This window comes from Cynocephalus volans, chromosome 4, assembly GCF_027409185.1.
Source record: "Cynocephalus volans isolate mCynVol1 chromosome 4, mCynVol1.pri, whole genome shotgun sequence".
Taxonomy (NCBI): domain Eukaryota; kingdom Metazoa; phylum Chordata; class Mammalia; order Dermoptera; family Cynocephalidae; genus Cynocephalus; species Cynocephalus volans.
In genome coordinates, this window is record NC_084463.1 from 91,063,339 (window position 1) to 91,085,470 (window position 22,132).

At 37.4% G+C, this 22,132-nt stretch overlaps 1 protein-coding gene across 11 annotated transcripts in view; it reads left to right on the top strand.

The window, feature by feature from the left end:
• The window catches only part of DLG2 (discs large MAGUK scaffold protein 2), a 2,032,915-nt gene that overhangs the window by 1,320,501 nt on the left and 690,282 nt on the right, over positions 1 to 22,132 (top strand). For 10 of the 11 annotated variants that reach the window (XM_063094161.1, XM_063094165.1, XM_063094169.1 and 7 more), the window contains one exon: positions 16,240 to 16,293. The exons of the other annotated variant lie outside the window; for it this stretch is intronic. In XM_063094161.1, coding sequence (XP_062950231.1) covers positions 16,240 to 16,293 — 54 coding nt within the window. The remainder of the gene's footprint in view (positions 1 to 16,239; positions 16,294 to 22,132) is intronic. 11 annotated transcript variants of the gene reach the window in all.

Below are 22,132 nucleotides of genomic sequence, written 5' to 3' on the forward strand. Positions count from 1 at the left end.
TGCCTTTCATTGTTTGGGATATCATAAAATAAATCCAAAAATAGACATGTTATACCATGCTAATTATATTATATCAAAGAAATGATTATATGGCTTAATTAATTGCCTCCTTTAAAATAAACCTAGTTATCTTTGAAAATTAAATATTTGGAAATGAATAATATGCAGGAAGTATAGTCACATAGTGATGTAGCTGATCTAAGGAAACCCATCCTGAAAAGTTCATAAGCAGGTAAATGCTCCTCTGTGCATTTTCTATGAGCATGGATTCCTAATACATCATTAGAATGCAGAGCCACCTAGATGGTCTGGATTATCTCTCTCACACACAAAGAGCTGTAGATGACAAATGGCTTTTCAGTCAGTGAAGCTCTGTGGACTAATAATAAACCTGACATAAAATCTCAAGTCATGATACAATCTGCCTCCAGAGAATCTCCTGATATAGCCTAAAATTCACGTTGGTAATAGGAAACTTAAAGTAGCTGATGCCTGGGTAGTGCTGCCCAAAATAGTCTGCAGAGAAGAAGGAAACCAAACTACGAAGTCCTTCAAAATTTCAGGGTTTGATTTCACAAATCAGATCATGCCCTGTAGTGATGAGATGGAAATCAAATCTGGATTCTCAAACAGGTTCATTTGTTGGACCCAAGAGCCCCAAGTACAAAATGCAACACAGAATTTCCCCTGTATTTTAGTGTAAGGGTCCAGCCAGTCCAGCTCCTAAATATTTATTCAGTGCCTGAGTGTTATAAAGCTCTGTTATGAAGTTCTATAAATTGTTCCATCATTGGGACGATAAGGGTATTCTTCTTGAGAGTATCTTTAGGTGTCAGGCAAATCAAAGGCTTTGCTATTTTATTCAAGTGAGTGGTTATGCTTATAAAAACAAGCCCATAATTAGTAGTTATTTCCTTTTCATAGAGACTGACTTGTTTTTTTATTCATGTATTAGTTCATTCAGTTCACTCACATTTTATGGAATCCCTGCTATGTGCCAGGCACTATTCTAGGCACAGGATAAGGGTGCAAAGGTGCACTTACAACTTGTTTGTGACACCACCACTTTGTAAGAGGGACTGCTTTACCTCTTGACCAAATGGTGCCCCATGGTTGCTCATAACAATGTACAAAATTGGTTTTCCTTATGCTGCTAGTCATCAGATTAAGATTTGGCAAAGACATTCACACTGGGATTCAGTGGGTCCTTAGTGCACTAGACTCTGGACTTCTATCAATCAAAGAACATTTTCAATAGTATTCATTAATTTATTCATTCATCTCAGAAAAAAATATTTTGACCCTAATGTGAATGTCACATAGCTTGCTAAGCATTGGAAGAAATACAAAAATGAATAAATCAGGAGAACCCCTGATTGGAATTCTGCCCACAGAAATTTTCAAATAGACACTCACATTGCTGTAATACCAGATACAAACTGTTGAGTACCCTAAGTATCCATGGATTACCACAAGGATTCAGAAAAGGGGCAAGCTTTATGGGAGGATTTCTCAGCTGGGTTTTGAAAGTTAAATAGAATTTTGACATGCAGTGATAACGGATGATGGAAGAAGAGAAGACTCCAAGTGGAGGGAACGGTAAAGGCACTTACAAATTGTGCAAACATAGTTTATTTTTCCATGTGTTCATTCATTCAGCCCAAATTTATTAAATACACTTCTGTGTCAGAAACTGAGAAATGCCTGGACATATTACAACAAATAAGACAAGCTCAAACTCTGCCCTGTGAGCATTTACATTCTAGTGGAGACAGGCATTAAATAAATACCTACATATGTGTCTGTACTGCACACTTTAATATGGTCCTGTACAAGTTGTTTATAGCATTTCTCACAATTGCAATTCAATATCGCACATATGCATTTATAGATATGCATCTATTATCAGATAGTATAACAACAGTAGATATTTTTTCAAAGCCACTATGAACAAAATAAAACAAATAAAATAGAACATTATCTCCCAAATATTTTTAGTCTTACAATACAATTTTATTTCTCTGGCAAACAATTAGCACATCCTGTCTGCCACACCATGGGCTAGGTTCCAGGAGTATAAAAGTAGTTGTTAATATTTGTCGCACACCTATTTTACACGATGTACTGTTCTATGCATTTCATGTGTGTTATCTCATTTCGTTTTGTCAACAATTATCTGATGTGTTCACTATTATCTCCACTTTACAAAATTTAAAGAGGTAGCTTTCCCATGGTCACACAGCTAATAGATGGAAAAGGCAGGGACTTGAACCTGGTGATCTGAACCCAGAACCCATTTTCTTAACCAGCTCACTAGAATAAGAGGAAAACCACTAAAATCAAGATAACTGCAATGTAGTATGATAGGAGTAGTAACTAAGGGATGTACAAACCGCAGTCAATGCAGCAAGGAGTGCTGATCCATCCGCTTGGAATGGAGTGGAAGGATGATCAAGGAAGACTGAAAAGAGGAGAAAAGTCTGGAGATGTTCTAAAGTAGGGCTTTACCAGGTGAGGGAGGTGAGAGAGGATGAAACAGCTGGTGCAAAGGCACCAAGGCATGAAAAAGCAGTATGGAATGGGGTCAAGTCACTGGCTTCCCCCAGGTTCTGATCTACCTCTGAGCATTAGAGAGGAAGCAAAGTCAGGAACACTAAGGATGAGAGTTGGGTCATTCATCTCAGGTTAGGAATCCTACAGGTAAATCAGAAAAAGAACTCTGAATAATTCAGACCCACAGACTAAGGTGGTATAGCCTTAGAAGAGAATTTCCAGCTGAGAAGAGATGCCTTTCAGACGCCTGGCTTCATCGCCCTTGCTACATATGGTCTGGCCCACAGGTGGACAACTGTCTGTGCCTAGAACTGAGGATATATGCATTGAGAAGCAGAGAAAGTTTGTGCACAGACATAAAAGAATGAAGCAAATGTAGAAGGAGAAAAGATGAGAAACTACATGTCCCAAAGAAAGACACTGAGAGAAGCGATCCTGAAAGAAACTGAGAAAGGTCGGGCTGTGGCTTCCTGGGTTCCTGAAAACTCCCTGATATTAGTTCCAGTCCACCAGGTGGCCTACCTTGGTGTGCCTCCTGCCCTTTTAGCCTGATAACGAATTCCAAATTTTGCTTAAGCTAGTGCAAGTGACTTTCTGTTCTCACAACCAGAGAACCTTAACTAAGACAGGGGCCAGTTAGTGACTAGAGATACAGGGATAGAATGCAGCCCTGGAAGAGCTAGAGAGAAGATGAGCAAATCAGCAAAGCACACTGGGCCTCAGGGTGAGGCTGCATCCTTCAAAACTTAACTCACATCCCCTTCCACAGCCTTCTCTCATGCTTAGTAACCTGATGAAATGCCTCCTCCCTCCCACTTCAACCCTGATTAATGCCCCCCCCCGGGGGGGGGAAAGAGTAGGAAAACTACTTTAATAGGCTTTTAAATACAAAAATGTAGATTAAAGCTGTTGGTAAGAGGATGGATTTAATCTACAATTTCATATGTAATCATCCCAATACCAATATAAAATGGCCCCATTATTATTATTATCACCATTTTAGAGAGTCAGTGAGGTCAGGTACCTGGTTTAAAATCATTTAGTCAGTAAGACCATGAGAGAACCCGGGCCTTCTAACCCTAATCCCATCTGCCTTCCTCCTTCATAAGCACCAAGCTACTTTGCCATGATTTCTCTTGTGCTATTTTCTGCTCCATTTTTTAGCATTTGGTGGGTTTCTCTTATTTCCACATGACACTATTAACTCCTTGCTGGGCCAAACTGTACTCCTCTCCTCTTCCTACTTTTAGCAGGGCCAGGTATGGTTTCTTAAACATGATGTTTGCTAAATAAATCTGCATAGGCTGATTAATACTTAAGAAATGAGAACTTAGGCAGCAATGAGATGATAATGAGGAAATGGTCCTTGTCTCCATTTTATCCTTAAAATCTGTCTCCTCAGCTTCAGCATCATTTCTACTTATTCTGCCTCTGGTGCCTGAATGTTGAGCTTGAACCATCATAAGCTTAGGTCAGCTTTAAATAGGATTTGTTCAGTGATGACTTTCAGTCCTAGTTCATAGTGTTCCAAGTGTGTTTTGTCCTTTCTAGATTCTAAATATTACTTGACTCATCATCCTCAATCATGTTGGATTCATTTCTCTATTTCATTCCTCTTAACCTCGCTTTGCATTTCTATCTAGATATACCCAGTTTTTAGTCTATTTCCTTCTAAAGAATATGATTGAAGCTATTAATGGAATTTCTATTAGTAAAGGAATGAAGACAACACTTAATCTATGGAGATGTTCAATTTAAAGGGGAGAAAACTATACCAGAATCGACCTGGGTAATTGCAACAACTTGAGACTGCATGAACATTTGCAAATTGCTGATTAAATAGAATAAAATTGCCACTGTTGTTTTTGAACAAAAAAGCAAGAGATTGCTATCTTTTTATTTTCCTCCCTTATACAGTTTACATTTTCTTTGACTGCTGGTCTTGTGATTCCTGTGCATACACATCTGAAGTCCACAAAAATTAATGCACAGGATGCCATTCCTGTTTCCCAGTATTGCTCATTGTAAAATGTTTTTGTTGACTCATCAAAATGAGGTATTAGCATAGTTATAGTTATATGTTATTGTACAACAAAGTAAATCCCATGCTGTGACATTCCCACTTTCCTCAGCCACCCCAGAAATTGCAAAATTAAGCCCTCAAAATTCCTTGTTATGGAGTTGAAAAATAGACAGTTGATCAGAGTTAAGAATAGCTGTCTTCTTCCATGTAACAAAATTAAAACATGCATATCAAAACCTCAAAACCTTCAATGAGCTAATACTAGATACATTGTACTCTCTTAAGCTGTATTTAGATATTTTTATTTAGCAGGAAGATGCTTAAGAACAATGGAATTTCTGATTTTTATCTTATGTAGAGACCAAAAAAATGTACTGTACTAGTATTTTACCATTGCTGCTGCTGCTGCATACCCCTGCCACTGCTACCTATCTTCCTTATGTGTATCTATCTTGTTACAATTTTCAAAGCAGTGTAAACCAGATTATTTCTCACCATAATTTTGCAAAGTGGAGAAGACAGGTTTTATTATCCCCATCATATTTATGTGAAAACTGAAATTCAGAAAGTTGAAATGGCCAGGATCAGAAATGGTTAGTTAGTAAAGCATAATCTAGTAGGAATAGAATCTCAGTCTAGTGCCCTTTTTGCTCTGATTCAGTTTCAGTTACTCAAATGATCTGCAACTAGTCCTTGTAGTACCACTTGCTAGCATGGGTAAATTACTCAAATTCTCTGAACCTGAGTTTCATCCTATGTAAAATTATATGTCATTCAAATCTTTTTAAGGTTGTGTAGATTTCATGAGATAACATGAATTAAATCCTTAGCATAGTGCCTAACCAAAGAAAGTGCCCAGTAAGGGTCACCATTATTATTATTATTGTTGCTATTTTAAAAATGTTATCCCAAATGTATACTTTTACAAATTGCATAGTGTTTTCATATATGATCCCATTTGTCCCTTGAAGAAGCACATGAGATTGACCAAATAGCAATTTATAATCTCCATTTTTACAAGAATAGAAAGTTTCAGAGAGGTCAAATTAATCAGCTCAGATGATCATAGAAGTGAGGATAAAGGTCTTAAATCCTAGTCCAATGATTCAAGTTCTGAACTCCTTTTATTACTATTTTATTGATGTTCAAAATTAGGTTAGAATTAAAATCAGAATCTTACAATTCTTATTTATAATTGAATGTAACCTTAGAAATTTAGAGAGTTGAGTCACATGACCAAGTTACACTGGGCCGCAGCCAGAAGCCTCAGCTGCTGATTCCAACTGCAGGGCTAGGAGGCTCTCATTCTATAACATAAAAGCATAAGGTGCAAATGTTCTTATCGAGTTCAAGTGGGCAAGTTTTTCTTATTGAGTTTTAAGAGTTAGGACATGTAAGGTTGCAAACATTTTGTTCATAGGGATGTTATCATTGCCTTTCCAGTTCATTGGGGAAACCCTTTACAAAACAAATGAAGGATCCAGTGTGTCCGAAGTTACAATTCCAATGGACAAAGTAGTCTGAGAGCACAGAGGAGAGAAAGCCTCAGCCTGGGAATTGCCATTCCACTTTGTAACTTGTGACAGTCCCCATGTACCAGAAAGCAACTGCCTCCCTGCTTTCTTCTCTTCCTTTCATTCTTTTCTCTTGCTGATTCCCTGTCTCTCCTCTAGCACAACAACAGATAATATTCCTCCAACTTCACCTTAAAATGCACATTTCTAGCATTATGCCAGGCCTACTAGGAGGTAAAACAAACAAGCAGGACCCCCACTTAACAAAATAATTGAGATTAAAAGAAAGCCACTGGCATACTGAGAAACCAAGAATGACATACACAACTGTCACTCTGGGAAGCTAGGACAGCTGTGGGGCTAGGAACTGGTTGACATTTCAGACCCAGAGATTAGTAGGCTCTTGGCTTGTGGAACAAAGAGTTCATTGCCTAGTTGATGACAATGTACAAACACATCTGCAAAATATATTCTTTGGCAACAGCAAATGTCAGCAGTATTTAGTGAGCCCCTGTTTTCGAGTCTCATTCACTTCTTTTTATCTATTCCTTCTTCGTGTTTTTCCTTCTTCATGTTTCCATCTTCATTGAAAGCTATTCCAAATAGAACATTAATTTTGAAGAAAAGTTGGTAGAGGGGAAATTGTTAAACTTATAGATATTATCAGAATTTAAAATAAGGGAAGTGGAACTAAAATGTTCTCTACCCTGTTCCTCTCGCAACCTGGCCCAAATGCCATCTTTCAGAGGCAAGTCTTGGAACACCTTCCAGACCCACCATAGATGAGAGCACATTATAGATTACTAATGGTTAAACAGGAAACTAACTCACATGTCCTCTTGGTTTCTCCCTAACATTCTGTCACACAAAAGCATCATGCTAGATACAAAATATTTTAATAGCTTCTCCATGGATTCACCTGTTGTGTTTCAAACTTTAGTGTATAATCTAGCATCAAATTATGGATAGGAGGGGAATAATGAAGGCAGAGGGACATTTTCCTGGAGCTAAGACTTACAGAACATGAAGAAAGGCAAGGATGGAAGAAAGAGTTTGGTGATAATTCTGTGCTGTACTTCAAATCTTTTTGACTCTTTAATATCGAAGAGAACTCTGCTGATGATTACGTGATTTTGAGACAAGAAAATTAACTGGTTTACAAAGAAAACAAAATATAGACTATAAACATAGAGCAAGAGAATCATAAATGGATTTTTGCAGTGTCTTGTCTAAGGCATACAGGACCTCATCCTTTGGCTGATTCATTAGAAACCAATTTATATCATTGTTCTTTATGCAATTTAACTTTCTGTGTGCCTTTCCTAACATCAGCTCTTCTAACTTTCTGTATCTGAAGGGTAAAAGCAGGGATCATTATTTCCCAGAAGGAAGAGTTATACAGCATCTCTGCCTTCTTTTCAGTATTTTCCATAAGGGAAAAATTTACGATGAGTGAAATCAGATCCTTGATGAGACACGAACTCTTAGAGGCCATCTATTTCACTCTTTATTTCACAAATGTAGAAATAAATGAGAAGGCTCAGTGAGTTGCCTTTCCACCCTTCATTACTGAAGTTGCTCGGTCTAAAACTGAGATCTCCTGACTCCCAGTCCTGCCATCCTTATAGCAGGGGCATAATGCCTTGGCTGGAGTGTGCTTACTCCCAAGGAGATAGAGTGCCTGATTTTTGATGGTCATGCAGAAACTACCAGGGATGACAGGTTGGATCCATTATATATAAGTTAAAAGATTATTTTTATATTAAAAAATAGATAGTTATGGAATGAAACATAAAATTTGCATTCATTTTTAAAATAAAACATAAGACTTCAAATAAATGTCTAGTTTCAGGTGAGTCTTTGGGAATATGGCTTCACATTCTTCTCGAAAGTTTGAGAAATGCTATAGATGCCATTTTGTTTTTTTCATGATCTTTGAGTCCCTTAGCTTTTCCCCAAATCCCATGCTTTCTCCCACCTTTCCAACTTCTCCTGAAATGTAGAGTAAGATAGTAAGTTAGGTAGGGCAGGTAACACTGCCAGCACCTACCTTCCTTGCTCTACATAGGGTGGTTATAAGACAAGAATATGGACTTGGAGTCAAGAGGAGTGAGCCTTGGCTCTACTAGTTATTAGTCAAGTGACCTTGGGCAAATTATGTTAGAGGTTCATGACTCATGTTCCATATCTATAAAATGAACATAACTGGCACATGCAATTCATAGGGTTGTGATGAGGAATAGAAAAGAGTATAAAGTACCAGCATATGGTTGGCATAGAGGTATCTTTCTGTTTATAATTTTCCTTAATTTACATGCCATGTTCAGAATAACATGGTCTGCCAGGGCATGACAGGCACCCAATGCTCACACAATACCACCAGGCAGTGTGATACAAGAGCTTGTCACCAGAGGATAGCACATAATTATCCTTTTCCACCCATTTCATCTAATACGCTTGACTCAAGGGTTTCTCGTGACTCTTCATCTCTTGTTGCTGTGGCTATAGTCTCATAGGTCTAAAAATCAATTAACAATCACCTTTTGAGTATGTTGTATGTAAAGCACTATTAAGAGTGTAGGTGGGGATGGCTGGTGAAGAAATGAAGTGGGACAAGGCCTTGCCCTCAAAATGAGCAAATGTCAGCAAGGAGATATGAGTATCACACATGAGCCAATGAGCCATCAACACATAGAAGAACAGAAAAAAAAAAAAAACAAACATTCATCTGGGTGCTTTTATATAACTTCTTTCCTTATATTTTTATAATTGAATATTATGAACTGACTTAGTACAAATAATTAATGATTTACAATTTGGGAGATGGGATGGATAGATTGAGTCCTGAAGTCATGACTGGGGAAAGTTTCATGGAGGATCTAGGACTTCAGATTGTCCTTGCGGGATGCATAGAATGTGTTTAGATAGGCGAGAGAGGGGACCACAACTGAATCAAAATGTGAGAAAAAGAAGAAATGAAAGCAAACGCATTGTGGTAGGCATGAGCAAGGTGTGTGCTTGGAGTAGTGAGGAGCCTGGCCCAATGATGAAAGGGAGAAGATGGAAGAAAACTAACCAGTAATCATTTATTCATCACTCATTGTATGAAAGGCCCTACCTGTGCTATAGAAAAAACAAGCCCAAACTTAGCCTAAAGATCCAGGTTATTGACAGCTTGCTCGGAATTCTGGTACCTAAATCTGGACAAAACACTTTACTGCTAAGATCATATCTCTTTGGTAACTTAACAACAAGGAGCAGATGACATCCACATGGATCTTTCCAGGAATAGTACCATATGGAGTGAATTAGTGAATTAAGTAGGTATGGTTATTGTGGCACGGGGTACATTGACTAAACCACATCTGAGATTTGAGCTAATTACTCCATTTTTTGTGGGATCTTCAGCGAGCATTTGCATAAATAAAGCAGTTAGATCTGTAAAAGCTCAGTGTGAATCAGTGGGATCTGAGGCATCATGGCCTCGTGGTGAAAAGAAAAGTGTTTAGCATCAGAAAACCTGGGATTGAATCCCAGCTTTGCTTCCCTCTAGCTGTCTGACTTTGAGAAATTCACTGAACAGCTCTGAGCCTCTGTTTATTACCTATAGACAAGGGAAATTTTCACCAGTCCCTCTGGGCTTCTGTAAGGAGTGAGCAACAAAAGACAGGTAAAAAGTTTACCGTACTTGCCTAGCACACAGTGGGGACTTGGTCAATCAATGTTGGTTCCCTTCCCTCTTCCTGTGGGAGTCAAATGATTGAATGTGTGTGAACACACTTTATAAATTATAAATTGTGGTATTAGTGGTTGATATAATTATCAACTTGGGTTTCAGTGTTGATCTGCAGGACTAGTTTTGGTGAGTCATTTATTTTCGCCTTTTATACTAAGTGCACAGAGGTATGCAGTGAAGGTACAGGATGGAGGTCTTAAGAGTCTTCATAACAGTTCAAGCAATTTCCCTCTCTTGATCCAAGTGGCACTGATTCTAGTGAAAATCTAGGAAGTAAAAGAAAACTCTCTTTGGTTTCCTGGTCTCTATTTCTGTGTCTCATTTTCCAGGTTGCCCCATCTTTTCTTCACTGGGGAAAATAAACGACAAACTCTGCCTACCTGAGGTCTTTAGGATATCATCTATTTCCTGTAGAATATTATACCACCTTGTGTTTGAAAGGACTATCAAACAGAGATGGTAATACTTCAGTCCAAAAGCATGAAATACCAGTGGTGGGTTTTCAAGGATCAGTGAGAGAAACTGGGTTAACTAAAACAGACTTCTGGATACTTAAATCTCTACAGAGTGCAGAAGCAAATGTTTTGCAAAGGCTACAAGTTACCCACTCTTTGAAGCCAAGACTGCTGGGTTTGATTCTTGGTCCTACTATTACTTGCTGGATGACCTTGGGCAATTATTTAATGTCAGTTTACTTACCTGTAAATTAAGGATAATATTATTTTTATTATTGAGAGTTCAAGCAAACAGAGTTGAATTGAGTTCAAGCCCAAACATGAACCTGCCATTCTTTTTGCTATTTTACTGAACTAGGCTGGTGATAACCTAAGGTAAGCCTCAAGCCCTCAGGCACTTTCATTTTACTCCCCCACTGTTCTTGCCTCAGTGTCCTCACCTGTGTGGGGGGAGGGGGGAGAGAAAGGGAGCTCTATGTCACTGCCAGGCAAGGGTAAAGCAAGTGACAGGCCAGAACCACTTGATGATATTAGTAGTGATGACTTGCAGCTGGGCTGGATCCAGCCACACCCAGTAGGTTGGTGTTATGGAGAGGGAACATGAAAAGAAGAAAATCCCCAAAAATAACCACAATAATAGATAAAATATCCTTACATTTATAAAGCTCTCTTTTGCTTCACATGCATTATTTCCCCAGCTAACTTCTTGAGAAATAGGTTAACTGGAAAATAGCATTGTCCCATTTTTCTTAAGTGGGGGTTTGCAAGAGATTAAGGGACCTAGAAACCTTCTGAGAATTGGGGAATTGGATCTGAGACAGTACAGTGAAAAATTTGTCTTCAGACTGTGAAAGAGAAACTAGCAATTTTCCAGGGAGTAAAGAATTGCATTTTCAGTCTGGTAACCTGGAAAAACTTAGGCAGAGAAATCAGGACATGTTAGGGTTACCATCATGGGCTCTCGGGTTAGAAAAACATGGGTTAGAAAACTGGTTGTGGCATCTCTTAGATTTGTGACAAGTGACTTAGCTAATTTGGGCCTCCTTTTCTTTTTCTTTGTATCTTTCTTTGTTTCTCCCTTCCTTCTTTCTTTCCTTCATTCCTCCGTTCCTTCCTTCTTTCCTTTCTTTTTGATGGGAACAATAATGTTTTCCTTAGAACATTGTGAGAATTAAATATATTAATGTACTTAAAGTATTCACCAAAGTCCCTGGAGCATAGTAAATCACTCAATAAATGCTAATACTTTATTATTGTTATTTTTGTTGTTATTATTATCCTAACCTCAGTTTTGATGCTAAGTAATTGTGAGTTGTAGGTTATGCCACTTTTTTTCTCTGTTTTCATTTTCATATGTGTAAAATGAAAGGGATGAATTAAATGTTTCTTAAAATCTCAGTTTTAAAAGTTCTATGATTCTAGAGTATACTTGTTCCTCCTATTTTGTTCTTTCTCTATTTCATACAGTGAGCAATATAATGTTTAATCAGTCATTTACCAAATAATCTCTTTGGTCCTTACTCAAAGAACCCCTGAATGAGTCAGCCTGGGTCTGACTGTGCTAAGTTATGCCTCCTGCAGGCCTCAGTAACTGGGCCAGAGTAAGGAAAGGAGGGTTGTAGGATCAGCCAGCATCGTACAAACGTACTGGTCCCCAGCAGCAGCTTATATGTTATTCTTGCCATTTTTAACCTCCTGTTTAACTTAGCCTACTGACAACTACCACCTGCCTTCTTCTTGCAAGTCCCTGGTCATTAGAAATCCCTGTACAATTCCTGGCCCCATGAGTGTTACTATTCAGTTCTTGCTGTATCTAGTTCACTTGATGAACTAGCAAGTTTCTCTCCTTTTCTACTTTGCTCCTTAAATGTTTAGGTACAGGCCTCGATTCAGTCTTTTGACCTTCCCACTGGTTAGCCTGTACTCCTCAGAACTTGAGTAAGCTTTCTGCTTAGCTACTATATCTCCTCTCCCAATGCCTTGCTTGAGATTTCTTCACTGTAGCTGGCTTCATGACCACCTGCCCCCCGATGTTAGGTATTTCCTAGATCTGGCACTTAACAAATATCTAGGAATAGACATTAGTCATTAGTCATTAGTCAGAATCAGTGAACTACTTTGGAAATCTACATTCAATATGTTGGATTCTTTACTAGTGAGATTCTACTGGTGGCAAGCAACAGAAGTTTATCTTTTACTAACATAAGCAAAAATGTTGATGTAATATAAGAATATTTGGATATGGCTGGAATTCATGAATAACTTGATCTAATAATTTAAATTTTTATCAGTATTCTCTTGGCTTGCTTCTTGCTTCTCTGTTCTTAGGTCTATTCTTCTTTCTTGTTATAAACTGGCTTTCTCTACATGGAAGAGCATGTAATATAAAATGCAGACCATTTGCCTCTTATAGTTTGGGTCACCCGAGAAAGATTGATTTTTTTAGTCCTTTATAATTTCAAAAATCATTGCCTAGATTTACATAAAGACAAGCCTTGAAGCTTCTGTTTAAAACGATGTATGTTTTTTCAGATTTGTTACAAATCTCTCTCCAATTAGTGGAAATAAGCATACTAAAGGCAGAGGCTGGAATCTGCTGAGTCACCAGTTTGACTTAGGGGTTTAATTTAAGAGGATGTTTAATATGAAGAAAGAGAGGATATACGGCAGGGTAGTGTGGAGAGTGGAGAAAAACCTTGGAGGAAACCATTAACGTAACCAAGGAACTGGTTTTTAAGACTCAGAAACCAAACTAGACCAAACTAGGAATGGCCTCTCATGATTGCAAAAGTGAACAAAGAAATAGGAGCTGGGCTGAGTCAAAGAAGATCTGGAATTACCAACTGGTGGGAAGAGCACACTCGTGGGCCATGCTTGCCATTCCACTACACTCTTGTGTTGCCACCACTTTGGGTTTTTATTCTCTGCTGAATATGTGCTGTTGATGCCTAAAAGATTCTAAGCAACTTCTGTGAAAAGAATCTGGGGTGGACTGTTAGGGTCCTCAAGTAGAGCCATGGGAGAACCTTCAGAGAGCTTGGTGTAGCCACACAGTGGGGTACTGTGATGCATGTATATGTTCACACAATTCACCCATCCTGTTTTTTCATGCACTTTTATTGACTTCTAGAGATAAAGGTGTTAACTGTGGCTTCTGGATCTTTTTAGCACTGAAAAAAAGCAATGAGCTTTTCACATAACATAGGTTCCACATAACAGAGATCTCGTACTTCAGGATTCATAGACTCTACATCCTTTGTAGTTATGAAGTTATTAATTATTGTTTTATAAAGGCTGGATTTAGTTGAACAATAGTGACTAGACACAGAAAGAAGGTGATACTGGATACTGGAAAAGTAGTCACAATCTTATCAGTAACATATGAGGTTTTGGGGTTATCTTAGTAATGCTCTACAGAGCTTACAAAGATGTGTAACTTTCCTTTACACACTCATATATACTTTATAGCTATATCTATTCAATAATTCCCAAGTATTTATTGAGCTCCTTCTGTGTACCCAAGTGCTGTGGAGAATCCTAGAGAAGTATACAATCCTTGTCAATTTTTAAACATAGAGTCTTATTGGAAAGACCAAATTTACATACAGAAAGTAGAAAATAGCCACATAAACATACAAAAGTCTTAAATGGCATTGCATAAGAAATGGATTTATGTCTACAATGTATTCCCATAACACATTAATATAATCCATAAGAAGAAAAAAAAAGATGAGATAAAAGCCCAAGTCAAATTAATACATATTTATTGACCAAAGCTAACTAGATAATAGAGGAAAATACAACTACTGGGTGTGATACTCACAGAGGTTTCAATCTAGTCAAAGATATAAGGCACAATCACTTTTGTGAGTCATGGGAAACAAACAGAAAGCATAGGAAAGATGCCATAAAAACTAAAAACATAAAAAAAAAATACTTATTAAAGCTTCACCAGATTGCTTTCAACATCTAACCTGTAATATCCTGAGATATTTCATGCCTTCAGGATGGTCTTTGTTCTGTCTGAATCTCCTAAGATGCTCTAGCATGAGGATCTCGTATCACTGGAGGACTCTTCTGACAGAGCCAACTAGATCCTGTGATCATGGGGCAGCTTAGTGTAGAGAAATGGATTTTGATGTCAGAAAGGCCAGTGTTCAAATCTCAGTTCTCGTTTTCTCTGAGCTTTAGTTTTTCATCTATAACATAGTGCTTCATTATAATGCCTCATCAATATGGTTTTGTGAAAATTAAATGTGGATATATATGCATATCCTTATATATATTTAATAAATGGTAATTATTGCCATTATTACCTTTGACATGAAAGGTTGTCTCAGAACATGTGATCAGACTTCTTGAGTGCAATTGGAGCCAGGAACATAGCATTGAAATTTTTGGAGTACAGACAGCTCAAACCGTCCAACAATTTGTCTTTACAGCAGTCTATCTTTAGAGACACTTACTGATAATATTACGTAACATTAATTCTGAAATTTACAGTTTACAAAGCACATTCAAATATATTACCTCATTTGATCTTCAACCTTTTCAGAAAGTGATTACTTCTATTCCCCTTCTACAGAGAAGGAAAATGAGTCAGAGAGGGTTAGTGGGCTTGCCCCAGTCACACCACCAAGAAGTTACTGAGATCCCAAATCATTTCATCAGGAAGTTGCTGAACCAACCATGAGCCAGATCTTCTGACTACAAACCTCATATCCTTCTTACAACACATGCCTCTTAACAAGCACTATTTTTTACCCACAAGGTATTTCCCATTGAGAGTTATGAATATACCATGAACATGTAGTTGACTCACTATGTAGATAAGTAGGCCAGGGTTATTGTTAAGACATGGAATTTTGTTTTGTAAAACCTGCTGGATTGCTATTTATTTATCATTTGATTAGAATTTTACAGGCCTAGATACATTAAAAAGCTGTTAACTCTGTTAACTACAGAGGACACAGCTAATGAAATGTCCCAAAAGTTGAGCACTTGCCAAAACTACCGTGTTGTATAAGACAGCTCTCAGTTAATCATGATGAGAGTATTTCCTCTATCTAAATGAAATCTGTAATTTGGGAAGGAGATTAAAGATCCTTTGGGGGATGAAGTGAAAGTTGCTGTGAATATTCTAGAAACTAGAAAGATAGGTCTACTCAATATTCATGAAGTCAGCATTGGTGATACAAATAGAGATCGCAATCTCATATTTTCTAATGACTTGGCTTGTGGCACTGCTATATCAGATTTACACAGATTCTCACTCAACTTTAAAGGGTATTACTACAAATCGTACAAAATTTTGTAGAAAAAGAAAGTTTAGCATATCCAATATGATTTTCTGCCATTTTTGATTAATTTTTAATTTTCTCTCTATGGATTTCTAAGGTATATGATCAGAGGTGCATAAATGACAGAAAAAAGGTTATGATACAGCACGTATCATAGGTAAATTTATAAGATGTTGATAAGAGAACCCTTTTTGCACTGAATACAACATACTCTCAAAAGGCAGTTTAAAGAGAATAGCTATAAATATCGGTTTAGGTTTAATTTTGCTGCAAGAGAGAGAAATCTACTTTCTTTAGCAAAGTCATTTTTTAAAGAAATGTTGCAAAATTTAACTCTCACCCAATTTATTAGAAATCTTTGCCACATACACAGCCCCAATCCTCACCTCCTACACTGTTGTATAGAATTTAAGGGAAAATGAATATAAATTCTACAAATGTTTATTTTATTATGTGGCAAATATAGCAAACAAATACTTGAAGCAAGTGAAGGTGCAGGAACTTGGATCCATTTCATTTATCCTCCCAGCACCTGACACAGTGCTTGTACAGGTCCTCAAGAAATGCATGTTGAGCTCTTTGTTAAATAAATTAACAGACAGAATCTGTCTCAGAATAGACTATTTGTTATTTAAAACATTTTACTTCTCTCTTTTAGGCCAGCCCTGCTCCTATAATTGTCAACACAGATACTTTGGACACGATTCCTTATGTAAGTAACATTTTTATTAAGACTTTCTTTAAAAAACTGTGGTAGAACTTAATCAGCTGAATTTAAAATTCAGTACATATTCAGTTTTACCCAATCCAGATAATCTTATGAAATGATGTATAGAATTAGTTTTGTGAATTTAGTTTTGATATTTGCTAAATCTTGGCTTGGCCATGCAATTATTTCCCTCTTTCATTCATGTTTTGTAAAGCACAAGGGTTTATCATGAGAAAAAACCATGGATAATTCTATTCAGATTATGTTAATTTGCTAAATGGTTCACTGGAAAGAGATTGAATAGCTCTAGCTCGTAGCCAACATGGACAAACTCCTTTGGGTTTCTTGTTAAGGGAACACACAAATCAATTTGTATATCGTAGAACATAAGTAAATAATCAAGACATATTCGGTAGATTTTGTTGGGCTTCTAATAAAAATTGGAGGAAAAGTTTTGTGAGAATAGAGTCTATCGATATATAATGAAATGTATGGTGTTATAAAATCATGGAGCACGAGATAATAGGATCAGGCAGGTCAGTGAAGCCTGGGGTTCTGTACGTGCAGCACAACCAACTCTCACAGCCAAAGTTCTTGTGGACAGAGTCTGGCTGGGCACTGAAGATTGGAGACAAGCCATAGGCCACAATCTGAGTGAGTGGTTGACACTGGGGAGGTCCAGCAAGGCTTTGTGAGTGGACCATAGCTAATGAGTGGAGGAGAGTGATCAAGGAAGATGGGACAGCCACAGATCCATGTTGATAGGGGATGGTAAGCAGGAAAGAAGGGCTTCAGTGATAATGGACAAGAACCAACGGATTCCTGACCTTTGATTAAATCAGTAAAGAATGTCAAGCACTTAGAACAGTAGCTGGCTTGGTAAGTAAAGTGCTTGGTTAAAAAGAAAGAAAAAAAAAAAAGTAAGTGCTCGATAAGTTTGGGCTACTCACAGTCTTAGACCCCATCCTTGAATGCTGACAAGGACCAAGCAAATCACAGAAACAAATGGAGCAGGCAGAGCGAGGACTGTGAGAGACAGAAAACACATGGCCCTCTAAGGGTGCAGCTGCTACTTGGGGCCCAGTGTTGATAGATCATCCAGTTTTTCAAGAGAAGTTGGAAATTTGACTTTTTCTGTAAACATTTGTGATTTCCAAATACAGACAATTAATTTACAAAATTCCAAACAAAGTGTGTCTACTCCATGGGCTGCCTTTCAGGAGATGTCTACTTCAAAAGAGCTGGAGGTCCTGAGCGGCTTCTGCAAGCAGAGACTCAGCCAGAGGGGAGCAGAATGCTAGAACTGGAGTACAAGGTTGGGACTGGAATCCAGGAACAAGTGACTAAAACTGGGACACAGGGTCAGGACAAGAATAACAGCAAGTTTGACTTAATGCTGAGTCACCTGAACTACTGAACTAGGGCTTCTTAAATCTTTCTGAACAAGAACAGTTCGAGGCCAGACCGGAAATTGAGTTAAATTTACTGGTAGAAATCAAGTGGCCCCAGCTATGGAAAATAAAGAGCTCTGTAGAAAGAAACACAGCAGTATATTAAAGTACCTATTGTCAACTATTTTCTCACTCTTCCTACCTTCCTTTACTTATCAGACATTTATATTGGGTTACCATAGGCCTAACACTTTTTTAAGCACTGAGCAAATATTAATTCATTTAATTCTCATAATAATCCTGTAAGGTGGGTACTATTAATTTCCCTATTTTGCAGATGGGAAAATTGACTCATAAAGAGGCTGAGTAACTTGCTCAAGGACTTAGAATAAGAGACAGGGCCAAGATTGAAACTAAATGGCCTGGTTATAGAGTTTGAGTTCTTAACTCCAAAGGTGCTGCTACTATGTTTCTTCCTTCCCTCCCTGTTTTTTCCCTCTCAGCTTGGGAACAAAGTTTGCTTACTTACTCTTCTGCTACATGTAGATTTGAGTAGGAGACAACTTTTCACAGAGGGTTCAATACCCTCCAGATAGGGATCCATATATATAAAAGAGTACTTCAAAAAGTTCATGGAAAGATTTGTATTATCTTTTAATTCTATTTTTCCCACAAACTTTTTGAAGTACCCATATTCAGAAGTCCAATCTCCCAAATAAATCTCTTTATTATAGCCATTGACAAAGCAATGACTTGATTTTGTAAGTAGGACTGCTTACTTACAAAATTGGTAGATCTGTATTATTTTAATGCCTTCTGATAGAGTTCTCATGCCATGTAGAAATCATCTATCAGCAGGATCTAAGGATCTTGTTCAGACAGGCTCAATTGGTATTCCAACAAACTAGCTAGTAAAATCAGCCACATATAACAAATTATTCAAATTTGTCCTATTCTCGTAAATATTGGCTTTGTAATTTTTTTTTAATCTTTAACTTTTTCGTACTCAACGCAACCCTCTTTGTGCTTCCATAAGAGTGAGGATCTTTAGAGAGGTTTGCTGAGCAGCTTGGTATGGTGAAAATGTCCCCATTCTCATGGCAGTGTGAGCAATTCATTTAATCTTTCTGGACCTAAATTAATCTATAAGAAAGCAATTTTCATACCTATCTCAGAGGTTGTTGTGAGGATCAAATGAGATTTTGTATGTGAAATCATGCTTTGTTAACCTCTGGTTGATAGCGGTTTATGTATTTATCATTTTTTAAAGTAAACACTTATGATATAGCACATGCTAAACTCTGAAAGGACGGTAAATGAGAATATCTTCCCTCGTGTAGAAGAAACATGAATTCATTATCTATTGAAATGGCAGGTTTAGCGCACAGCCATTAATGCGGGTATGTTTTGGTTCTTGGCGCAGGCCCAGCTCTCGCCTTTGTTCCTGACTCACTGGGTAACCTTGAACAAATCGCTGTTCCTTTCACAGTCTATTTTCTCATTCCCCAGTGTTCTATACTTTGTTTTCCTCTTTTCTTTCCCATGTTCTAGTTGTTCATATAATTTCAGCTCTATTTAATGAAAAAATTATTTCAGAGTTCCCCAGGGCATTTTAGTCATGTTGCATAAGAACATTTCCTTCTTTCAAAATATTACCTAAATGACAAATTTTAACTTATATATTAAAGTCCTCCTCAAAAATAATTTTGTTACAAGTAAGTGTATTAATTTTGCTGGTTAGCAAATTTGATTTTAAGTAGAAATGATTCTTGTGGAAATGGCTCCTTGGCACACATAAATATGGCAATTGAATACCTAAAGGAAATTTCTAAGGTCAAAGGGAATTTTCACATAAGTGTCTAATAAAGGTACAAAAGATATTTAAAGAGATGTTTGCCTTTTTTTTTAGAAAGGTAAGTTAAGGGACATTAGAGCTCTACCATTAGTGAAGAAGTGGCTGAGTTCTTACATGTAAATGCCTCAGATAGGCTCAGTCTTATACAGTGTCATGATATTTTAAGGTTGGGTAGGACCTTACATGTGTCACAGCCCAGCCTCTCAAGCAAAGCAGGAATCACTACATGAAAATTAAAATCACCCATTGATATGGCTGCCAAGAAGAATATTTATATGCAAGTTATTTGAAAACAATTATAATATCATTATAATATTATCAGTGAGATTTTTATAGAGTGTTTTGAATGTGAAAGGCCATTGAATCCCATTAGTTCTGGGGCAGAGGACAACAGAGTGATCTGAAGGGGAAAAAATGGCCCAAAAAAGGCTGGCAATGTGATACTTACTGAGAAGAGAGGGAGATGAGAAAAAATAAAGGATGCCGTGGGTTCAGGGACACAGGGAAGCAACTGAATAGCAGTAAGGTTCATTTGGGAGCCAGAGAATGGGCTTGAGATGTTGTTAAGCAACATTTAAATAGCACTTCTGGTTGATTCTGGCAACAGGAAGCTGAGGGTAAGAGCTCTCTGAGGAGGAAGTCGCTGTATTACAGAAGTGAGATAACCAAGCACTTGGTTGTGGAGCTGGACTGTTAGGCATTAATTTCTTTGAGTCACTATGTACATTAACAGGCCCTTGTGATTTAGGTTACTATTCACTTTTAATTGAACAGTTTTCTAGAATTACCCATGATGGGAAAGGCAGCAGAAATACATTTGTTTACTTAAACCATCCTGGCAGTGATTAATAATGGTAAGATATTTTGGAAGAATTTGCTGATTTTAGTACATTTATCCTTCAACAAAAAAGTTTGCTTCATTTTGTGTTTTTTTTCCCCATGAACATTGTTAAAACTACATTGTTGATGTTTTTATCTGTTGAGAATGTAGTATTATCCAAGATGAAAAATCTTTAACTGCCAGAAAACAGCTTAATTTTGGCTAAACTATCCCCAAGAGGCAATAGGAATTTAGCCACAGGCAAAGATATCAATATTTGCTCCAACATCAAACCTAGCCAATCTAAATCCATTTCCCAACCGCCACAATCAGCAGATTTCCTGCTCTTGTGCTTGTTACTTTGCTTTAAAAAGCAGGAGATGGAATAGAACAGTAGTTTTTCAAATATTAACATGTATAAGCATCATCTGGGAATCTTTTTAAAATGCAGACTCTGATTCAGTAGGTCTGGGGGATGGGGCCTGAGTCTGCATTTTTAATAAACTCCTGGGTAAGACTGATGCTGCTCAATTGTGCTCCACGTTTTGAGTAACAAGACATCGTAATGAGAGAGACTACTTTCATTTTGTGCACAACTAGATTCTAAGCCCACCTCTGCCAATTCGTACTTCTGCGAGTTGTGGATAAGTCAAATCATCTACCTAAACCTCTGTTCCATTTTACATAAAATGGTGTTAATAATGTTTGCAGAGTTTGTTATGATTAGTCTTCCTAGGACATAGAAAGTAATTAATACATATTAGGATTAGGAGCAGGGTTTACCTTTGATAAACTAAGATATTCATCTGACTTAATCTTGAACTGTTGAGCCAAGAATGAAGAAATCATAGCTAGCTCAGGGGCAGGGCCAACAGTAGTTATGTAGATCCATGGGCCTACCTACCTCTACATCTTTGCTACTGGAAGGGTGGCCCATGGAGTAGCAGCAGCAGCATTTCCTGGGGACTTGTGAGCAATTGTGAGCAATAGAATCTAAGGTCCTGCCCAAGACCTACTAAATCAGAAACAGTGTTTTTAATAATCATTAAAGTTTGAGAAGGAATGCTCAATAAAATGGCAACTTCTTTTTTTAGTTTGGAGCCTGCTGTTTTTGTTCTTTCATCACACTTTTTGGCCTATCCTTGAGACAGCTGCCCTTTTTCACTTTTTTACCTTAAACATATGCATATCTTTAGGGAAAAGGATCAATTCAATTCAACAAATTGAACATATTTGATGACCAACAACTATGTTGTACTAGTTTCCAGACCTGTGCTTTCCAAGAAAGGAGATACAAGTTACACAGGATTATTTAAATTTAATTAAAATAATATAAAATTTTAAATTCAGTTTTTCAGTTGCACTAACCACATTTCAAGTACTCAATAGCTACTATGGCTAGTGGGTTCCATGTTCAACAGTGCAGACATGGAATATGTCCATCATTCCAGAAAGTTCTGTTAGACAGGGCTGTTCTAGACAATACATGATAAGAAAGAAATAAGAAGGATAAGGGAGCTGATTTTTACCAAGGAACCACTGCATTCTGAGTTTTTTTGTTTTGTTTTGTTTTGTTTTTGAATATATCACTGGTTAATCATCAACATTATCCTCCTAACTTTTGTGAGTTTTTTTTTTCTTAAGAGTTAAGTATTTTCAGATATTCCAGATAGTCAGAACTCTCTAATAACTGTGTGCTTTGCTCCTGTGAGAGACATGTTTCTATTCTCATAGCCCTTAAAAGCTTAACTTTCAAGACTCTTGCACATGACACAC